Source organism: Pteropus vampyrus, unplaced genomic scaffold (assembly GCF_000151845.1).
Source record: "Pteropus vampyrus isolate Shadow unplaced genomic scaffold, Pvam_2.0 Scaffold152, whole genome shotgun sequence".
In the NCBI taxonomy this organism is placed as follows: domain Eukaryota; kingdom Metazoa; phylum Chordata; class Mammalia; order Chiroptera; family Pteropodidae; genus Pteropus; species Pteropus vampyrus.
The window spans coordinates 1,465,293-1,474,904 of NW_011888933.1; the positions used below are offsets into that span (position 1 = coordinate 1,465,293).

At 43.5% G+C, this 9,612-nt stretch overlaps 1 protein-coding gene across 3 annotated transcripts in view; it reads left to right on the plus strand.

The window, feature by feature from the left end:
* The window catches only part of PLEKHM3 (pleckstrin homology domain containing M3), a 171,491-nt gene extending 164,682 nt beyond the window's left edge, over positions 1-6,809 (plus strand). For 2 of the 3 annotated variants that reach the window (XM_023536249.1, XM_011369645.2), the window contains one exon: positions 415-6,809. In XM_023536249.1, coding sequence (XP_023392017.1) covers positions 415-592 — 178 coding nt within the window. In that variant the 3' untranslated portion in view covers positions 593-6,809. The remainder of the gene's footprint in view (positions 1-414) is intronic. The other variant, XM_023536252.1, reaches the window with a different exon arrangement.
* The last annotated feature ends 2,803 nt before the right edge of the window (positions 6,810-9,612 follow it).

The window sequence follows — 9,612 nt, forward strand, 5'->3', positions numbered from 1 at the left end:
AGCATTTTCAGTTGGGGAGACCCTTCACTCTCACTTGCTGTCACTTCACCCTCCAGTTACTAATGCCCTTCTTTCTCCATGGAGAGGAAACTAACACAGAACTTCTAGAGCTCTGTCCGTAGTCACCAAGATCACGGAGTTGCTAGTTGACTGCTGGCTCCATTCCACCAGTAAGCCAAAAGCCTCTTCCCCAGCTAGTTCTAATCAGGAAAAAAAAAAGGGAAATTTTTCAACTGAAATTCACCCTTGAACAATTGGAAAAGCGAAGAGCTCATTTCTATGAGTCATTTCTCTTCCCAGCGGCAGGGCCGCCGAAATAAAATGTCGCGTCCAGAGCTATACAGAGGCCGCTGGACTTCAGACGTTTGGTCTTGCTCATTTCAACCTTGCTCATCATATCCCTGGCTTTTACAGGTGTGAAAGTTGTGGAGCCGTTTTCCATTCTGAGTGCAAAGAAAAGTCTGTCCCCTGCCCGAGGTGTGTCCGCCGAGAGCTGCAAAAGAAGCAGAAGTCTTTCTGGCGGAGGCTGAACGTGGACGAGAGCCTGGAGGAGGCTTGCAACATGTTTGAGCTTTCCTACCAGAACACCTGACTCAGCCGGGGCCCAAGGCCCAGGATTGACCTCTCAATGATCCATCAGCCCCAGTGGCTTCCTAACTAGCCAGTTAGACTCCTTTGGAAGAAGAGTATGTCTCATCTTCAGCTAGATATAGATATATATTTATATACATGTACACACACCTACCTGTACGTACGTTCTCTGTAAGTCAATGTCTCAAAGGTCCATGGAGCCTCTGTGGCTCAAAAAACTACCAGTAGCTGAATTACACTTAGCCATGAATTTCAGCTGCTTGCTCCCAAGCAAAACGTGGTTTACACATAATTACTTTACGGTTCAGACTTTTTCCTTTTTTTTTTTTTTTTTGGCTCTCAGGAGCCACTTTATTACACAGGACACAGGAGGAAGCACTTCCAACAGAACAACAATACTTTGGGTTATTTTTGTGTTATTTATTTTTAGCCTTCACAGAGGATGAGGTAACTGAGGCAAGGCAAGCACCCATCACCGTCTGTTTCATAAGAAAATCTTCAAAATACAGGAATGACTTTTGGATCCTTCCAGGACCTGGTGTCCCTGGCTCTCTCACCTCAATTTCTTCTGCAAAGGTGGGATCCCCTAAACTGAGCCAAATGGCTTGGAAATCAGGAGAGCAAGCTGCCTCTGACAGAAAGCAGGCACCCTGATTTACCGGGAGAGCTAATTCCGATTTTGAAGTTAATCTCAGAAAAGTTTTTTTCTTAAGAAGGACCTCTGCCACCAACTTCTGCATGTTTTCACTCTGTCTGCTGGTACAACTCCCAATTCCGCCTAATGATGCAACACCCCACCATATTTGCCAGGTTGTAAACGTGGCTCTCTTACGAGCAGTGTGCCAGGGTTTTCATGGGTAATATTTGTGATTTTTTTAATGGTGCTGGCCTGAGGAAATTTCCTAGGATTGTTTTAAATACATGGGTCTGCAGACTGGTAGATATGCCGTGCATACATTCCAAGAGATGGTCTTCATTTCTTTTCACAGAATCTCGTGTAGGCAACTCCTGCCTATTCACTTTAAATACTTTATTTCTCATTGTTCTTCATTGTACTTTCATTTTGACTTTTGTCAATTTAACCACTTCTACTTTCATGTTTTTTTAATCATTTTAAAAAATCAAAATACCAACGTTAGGCTATTAGGAAAGTAACAAACTTACAAATACAATTAATGAATTAAATCTAATATTATTTAAATAAACATATAGACACATATATAATTGCCACCTTAAAGTAAAACAAAAAGTGCTAAAATAATATCATAGGAATAAGAAATAAAACAAATTGCTTAGCCATATGGCAGGGTAGTATGTTCCCACTGCAGTGCCCTTTTAAGAGATCGCTATGATGGAAATAGCAGGTAAGGTGGCACCAAAAGTCATGGCTCCCATTCCTTCCACCTTAACTCTTTCTAGAACAGAAAAGTTAGTTTATATTGAAACAATACTCAGTAGACTGTACGAGAAGATTCAGTGTGTTTCCACTGAGCAGATGTCTCCAAAGCCTTCGTGGTTTAGTACTTTCGCTGCTATTTGGATCTGGAGAATCCGTGGCTCACAGACTCCGTGGTACATTCAGCCCTGCTGCTCTTTTCCCCGATGCCTTGCTCCCTCCAGACACCATTCGTGATCCTTCTGTCCGTTTAGAGACGTGACATTTTAGACTGACTTTTTTTGCAGACTGTTAGGTATAAGCGTTTCACCTCTCAACCCCTGCCAGTTCCTTTGGCCCCAGACCACACATTTCCATTTACTGGTTCAGCACCGAGCATGCATTCATGTTCTGATTATACAGTAGCTGTAACCAAGGCATGAAAACTACTTAAGAGGCCAAGACCCCATTCACAAGACGCTTTACGGTGCCTTTACTCTTGGAAAAACAGATTGACAAGCTACCCGCCCCCCCCCACACACACACACCCCTCCCTGCTCAGTTATAGAGAATGTTGTACACAAAAGAAAAAGAGTGGAAAATCTCAAACAAGCACTTGGCAAACAGGCAAACAAATTCGATCATCTCCTCTTTCCTCCTCCCCTTAGTGAAATACAGTATTTATATTTTTCAGCCTCGAGGATAGCAGAACAAGATCTTTCACAAGAGAATTATAGACCTGCTTATTATAAAACAGATGTGCTCCAATGGCAAAGTGCCTTTTCCCTCACCTCCCACTCCCTGTCACTGCAGCTTGCTTCTGCCTTCGCTATAATTAATGTACGTGTTATTCCAACTGTCAGTGAGGCCATCCCCGGCACACTGCATTTGGAGACCTGAGTGCAAGGCCATGTCCTCCCCTCCTAGCATGTCTGCTGTGTACAAAATTTCCTGTCTCACTGCACGGGCACCCAGGGTCAGACCTGCCGAGAGTCAGGGTAAAATTCTGATCCCTGTTCTAAAGGCCTTTGTTGTCACCAGTGTCCATGTAGAGGGCCCTGCTAAACATTGGCAGTCCCTGTGAACTTCTAAGGAGAACTTTCTACTCACATCGTTTTTTGCTTATTTTCAAATGGAAAAAAAAATAGATGTGCCATCATCATCAGCTACCCAGAACCGAAACTGTATCCCAGCGGCTTCTGTTTTCTCTCCTTTCTGTGCATCCCTGACAGCCTGGTTGGTGCCGGCTGCAAACCTACATGACACTCTCTGCCACCACCACCAAAATCTGATAGGACAGAGCAGAGCTGGCTTCGGAGCTGGGTCTGCCATGAACATTCAAAATTGCTGTTTTCAGCCCAGAATGCCTTAGAGCACATGAACGCCCTTACTGTTTTCAACCCTAACAAATTATTTGGTGCACAGTTAGGTAATTGTTCCACTGCTTAGAAACTGTTGAGACAAAAGCAAATCTGTGGATTACCACCACCGTAAGTCCCAGCTAATACCTGCTTTCCCTCATGTTCTGTTTTTCATCCCATATTAAGTATCTTATATATAAAGCACATGAGAAAATGTCCAATTAATCTCCTAGAGCTGGCAGCCAGCTCAGGAGACCTCTTTTCACTCGAAAGGCCCATTCCCTGGTATATGGCTTGAGGAACTCCCTCCTCGCAGTGCCAGAAACCCGTGCGTGAGACAGCCCAGCCCTGGCGAAATGTTGGCACCTAACCCTGCAGTAAGGAAGCCAGTTCCTAAAATAGATCTCAGTTTGTACCACTGTAGGAAGGCCACAGAACACTTAAAACGCAGTCAACTGGAATGCGAGTCGTGTTCTTTCCAGGGCTGCTTTTTCCCAAATTTGAAAGCCTCTTTATATGAAAACCCTGTACATGCTCATCTTCCACCTTTGCTTCACTGCCTTTTCAGGGGACTGTAGCGTAACGATTTTTGTGTCTGTAGTGCTAAAGGCTAATCTTTTTAGGAGCTTTAATATTTGATTAGCTGAGAGGGTAATCTCTCTTTGATTGTTCTAGACGAGGCCACCACCAAAAATGGAATATTGCTAGCACTTGGGATTTGTGGCTTCCAACCTCTTGAGCGGTATCCTTCAGACTCCTGCAAAGAGACTGTGCTATGATTTCCTTCCGGCTACAGTGAGAACCAAGGTGTTCGTATCACTGTACCTGTCGCAGGTCACCTTTGCTAAGATGGAGGGTGTTACCTAGGATGGGGTCTGGCCTCCATTTTGCCTCTGTGTGTGTACACACTGACTTCTGGCACTGGATAATTTCTCCCTGCACCTCTTCGAAAAGGCTTGGGTTCCAACACTATGGGTTTGTTCTTTGCCCATTGCCTAGAAAAGGCCATATGCAAATTACTGTTGGGGGTTGGGGGGGGACAGTGTGATGCCACACTGAACACTTTCTGCAAAGAGAGCATCATCTGAGGAAGCCGAGATGCATTCTGCTCCTGATTTAGGGTAAAGCCGATGCTGCCGTTCCTATGTTTGGGGCAGAATTATTCATCTCCACCGAGCTGTCACACTTTATTGAAATAACTGGATTATGAAGTAAATCTTCACCTCCTGATTCTAATACTGTTTGCCTGGAGTCGACACAAAGATTAATTTATTTCATATTTTTACTTCTCCCGGTAAAGGGAGATGCATGCCGTTTTCCTCTTTATTTCGTGAGTCTTCTGTCTCAATATTTTTCTTACTCTAAGATAATGTGGAAAAGTAGAGAGTGTGGGGCAAGACTGAAAGAAACGAACACCTCCCTCCCTGACAGGAACGGAGTCGGAGGTACTCTGCTTGTCTTTTCTTGGTACTTGTTGACAGCGGGCATTGGGAGCTTCGTGTGTTGTGTGCCTTGTACCATTCTTCTCACCCTGAGTCTAGCAGAACTGACTGCTCTAGGTGGAACCCCGAGATGGGTGAATAAGCCCTGCTCAGTTAATCTAAATGGACAAATGTTGATTTTTATCACGTGGGATAGTGTTTTGACAGTTAAGTCCCAGTATCTAGCAGCCTTCTTATTGGTAGATAATTCTAATTCCACTGTATTCAAAAATCTCTAACTTGATAGTTTTTCTTTAGAGGATTTTAGTGGAGTTTAGTGTGTTTTAGTGAGATTTTTACCTTAGCAGGTAACATCCAGGTCATTGTTAAACTCTAGGTAAAAGTCAAATGTGTAGAATACCATCCTAAGCACACCTGTAGTTGTCAGGGATTTTATTTAAAATGGGTTCCAACTGATCACGTTATGTGGCACTTTCCTCATAAAGTGGCCTCTGGGGTGATGGAAGGCATTGTTAAGCTCCCGCTAACCTGATTGAAGAGACAGCTGCTGTTCTGCTTTAGTTCCTCTGTGTGGAAAGAGAAGCCATCTTGTTAGAAAGGTCTGGAGTGAGGCCAGTCTTCTCAGGTGGAAGATTCAGGCGCCTATAGCAACTCTTGGCACAGTGAAGCTTCTCTCCTACTGGCTGTAGAGCTGCAGACCAGCCTCCCTCCCCATCCCTGGACCTTCCTGGCCCCTAGTCCTGAGCCCTGGCCCAGATCCAGGCCTCATGGCTAGTAACCCGGCTGGTGGACACCTGGGGCCTGTGGCTCCTTCTCCATGTGCACCACCCCATTTGTTTCTTCTCCTCGTAGGAGTGCCTTATAGTACTGCCTAGTGCTTCTAGTCTAGTCCATCTGACCCACTCGAAGCCTGTAGGACCCTTCGCCTAAACATGGATCACTTGGCTTCTTCCCTGCTGGCTAGCTACTCTTTATACAGATCATGCGGAGCCTGCATATGCCATACGCATGTCAGACCTTTCACCTTCGTTTAACCTGGTGCCTTAACCTCATGAGTAAAAGGATTCCTGTGGGAAACACATTGTTAAAGTAGAATGGTAGAAACATTGGCTTCTTAGCTCCATTGACACTTTTAACAGGAAATACAAGAGATACAAACCACAAACTGTTTTAACTTTGTTTTATGCTGTTTTTTTAAATCACTCTTTTTGTTTGCTTGCTTGCTTACTTTCATTAACCAAACTCAGGGGAATGTCATGATGTCATCAAGGCTAATGGGTAGAGAAATTAAACCAGTTATCCAGCTTTGAATCTGTAAAGTCAGTAAACTTAGCCTCTTTCAGGTGAAGAAATTACACAAACTTAAGAATTCCTTTTTCCTTTACTGTATAGAGATTTTCTTTTTATTTTGTCACCTGTTTTCCAAGTGGGAAGTGGGAAACCTCTTGGATAAATTATAATAAAAATGTTTGTGTGTGGTGTAGGTAGTCCACTGAGCTATTAAATTAGACTTCCACTGCTGGAGGCCTAGGCTCTGATATTGGCCACCTATTCGAATTTTATTGTGAATGGCCAGGAGCCGACTATAGGAAATTTAAGAAAAAAAAGAAATCTGTCTTCAAGGAACAGTAAAAAGAGGGAAAATGCTTAGGTCGCAAATGAAAAGTATTGAACGTCACGACGCAGAATACCTCTCTGCACGACTGTTCTTCGTTCTGGGGTCAGATCAGTGTCCTTTTCCCTTATTTCTGCTCATGCACAAAAGAACTAAAATTTGGAGTTTGGGCTATTCTATCACTCTGTGTTGAGCTATTAGGAATAGCTAACGTGCTAACTTATCTATGCGATGTTTCTGTTTGGCATAACTTAGTGCTATTTTTGTTTACATCATTGTTTAAATATCAGTAACTGTAATAATATAAAATGAAGTTGTATTGTTGACAAGACCCCTAGTTTTTATGGTCATCTGTCCTGTAATTTAAGTGCACCAGTTCCTAATGTGTAAAGTTATCTCTCCCTCAATAAACAATGCAGAAAGTACCTTCCCTTCTCATAACTTCAGTAAAACACTGTTTTTGCAGGAGCGGTAAAAGCCCCTGCAAGAACAGCCGTGGAGGTTCATTCAAATTTTGAGCTTTATTGAATGTGAGCTACTAGGACTTTAAAATACCTTTTTAATGTTAGTTTTACACAGAGATTTTGTGTTTTTCTAAATTCGTCAACCTACAATATTCTCGGCCCTACCTATAGTTTATGAAAAATATAGCATAACGTTCTTTTAACGCAGATGTAGTGTTATGGGCTTTATTTGCCAAATCAGGGCATGATTTCTTTTAGGTCTGAGAGAAACCTGCCAAAGCCGATGCACAGAATGTCCTCCTACCAAGCCTTCTTGCCCTGGTTTCATCTCGCCTCTGTGCTTTCCAAATTAGATGGACAAATGCCAGGCAGGAGGCCACTAAGCAAGGGTGCTGGTCATTCCTGCAGACCTTATTTTGGGAACAAAGAGTGAAAAGTCAAAATTAGGTGTTTAAATGAGAAATAGCCGTCAGGGAGTTGAGAAATGATTGGAAATATCCGTACTTCCTTGCCTGGGCTGGCCCTCACCCTTCCATCACAAAGGTCATGGGGTGCAACGAATGTCCATGTGGAACCTTTCAAAAGCACCATTTGAACTCACTTTCTCAAAGAAAGGCATTGAAAATACTAGAAAAGGTGCTTCTGGTTAAACATTTACCAAAGGTGAAGGTGAACCCTGAGCCTCGCTCCCCAAGACACACCTAAACAAGTTCATGCCCAGCGTCCCCTCCCCCACCTTCCGGAAACCAACTGGGGCTCACGCCCAAGCTGCCCAAGAACAACTGGACTTCATCCTCACAAGAAACCTGCCACAATCCATGGTAAAAAGCAATGAGTTAATGTTTCACTGAACCAAACTAGACACACAATGTAGTCAGAGCCCGGATTCATCCAAATCACAGGACAGACTCGCCCCAGTTGTAGTAAATTGGAGTGGCTGGATAACTCCAGGAATTTTTGACATTATCAAAGAGAAGATATGCAAAGATGCTTTCAGAAGGCAAGAAAGAGACACCCTCACGCTCATCTCTCCACACCCTCAGGAGATGGTGATTTGAATCTCCCTTAATTGTTCCCCAATCCGCCACCTATCCTTTGATGGTGGCTCAAGATGGTGGCTTGAATCAGTGGTTCCCACATTAGAAACACAAAAACAAAAGCAAAATGTCAGGACCCCATCACAGACAATTGAATCAGAATCTCTCTGAATGGGGCCTGAGTATTTGTATTTCTTAAAAGCTCTCTGGGTGATTCCCATGCGTTCTGAAAGTTAAGAACCACTAGACTAAATGAAGCAAGTTGCCCTGAAATAAACATTTGCTTGGCAAACTGGTGGCCCACAGTGGGAAGGATGTCAAAGGATGTGGAGGGACTGAATGGCTCTGGTTGCCCTCCAGCTAACAGCTGTTGCCTCCCTTCTTCCCAGCAGACTCAGAACAGTACTTTGGAACTTGCTGTTCATGGACTGCAATCGTTTCCATAAAACCTTACCCTTTATTTTCTTCTAGGGTGTGGTTAGTGTCTATTTATCCAACATATACCACTGCCAGACAGCCTGGTGAATGGAAGTGGCCAGCTCCTGGCCACAGGTGACTAAGCTGGCCTACAAAGGAAGCCTTGTACTCTCTCTCTTTTTTTTTTTTAATTCCTCCTGGTTATGCTGCAGTCGTCCTCAAATGCATGCATATGAGAGTCCGCTCCTGGTTCAGGCCCAATCAATGAACATGAACCTCATCACTCTGGAGAGTGGTATTTAAAATGGAAAATCACTAGGTGCTTCTTGCCCAGAAAGGCCTGTGAAATTCAGGAAATTTTGAGCTGTGTCCAGATTTGCCTTGGTTCAGTAAAAGAACTAGACTTTAAAACGAACCAGTCATTCCAAACCCAGGCACCTATTGAACTGATGATTTTCAACCTCACCTGCCAGTTACAGGTGAATGGGAATATAGGGCAGTTCTCACCCTCAGCTCCCTTTAAAAAGTCAGTAACCGTAATGATGACATGTGTTCTCATCGATGGAACACTTTTTCAGAGGGTTCAGAGTCTTAGAAAGGATGCGATCTCCTCCATGCCCACAATGCTTACCATGTATGGGAACACCCACAGCAGTGAAGAATTTATTCAAAATCACCATAAGAAGCTAGTAGTCGTAAGGACAGGAAAGCAACAAGAAATGAACTTGGGTCTACCTACAAGGTGTTCTAAAGCAGCATCATTAGAAACTACATTGCTGATTAGGAAAAAAATGTTTTAAATTTATTTTTATTATTGTATTGGGTGCTGATCGGGGTAAAAGATTCCTCCCCCACTAGAACAAAGGCCCCTGGTACATAGTACCCAGGAAGCCGGAGGCAAAACACACCCAAGATATAGTTACTTCTCTCCTATTTGTATCCATTTCTTCATACCCTGGGCAGGGAAGTCTAGCAGGAAGAACAAATTGTTCCCATAGCTGAGCATACAGAAATTTCGATTTATGTGAACTGACTTGCAATTTACCTGGACAATAGGGAAATTCACTACTTCTCCACCTTTATTTCATATTCCTCCACTAAGAGCTATTGGTTTTAATCAAATTAGCTAGAGTTCATACGATATTTTGGATCCTGCCATACAACCTCAGGCAGCTGTTGGTCTGCGGAAAATTCCTCCAGCTTTTGTCCAGACACTCCCAGACAGACTGATATGAGAATCACTTTCAGCGACTTCCATGTTCTCCCAGGATGGTCTGTTGTTCTGAAGCTGAAGAGCTGCTATTAGCACA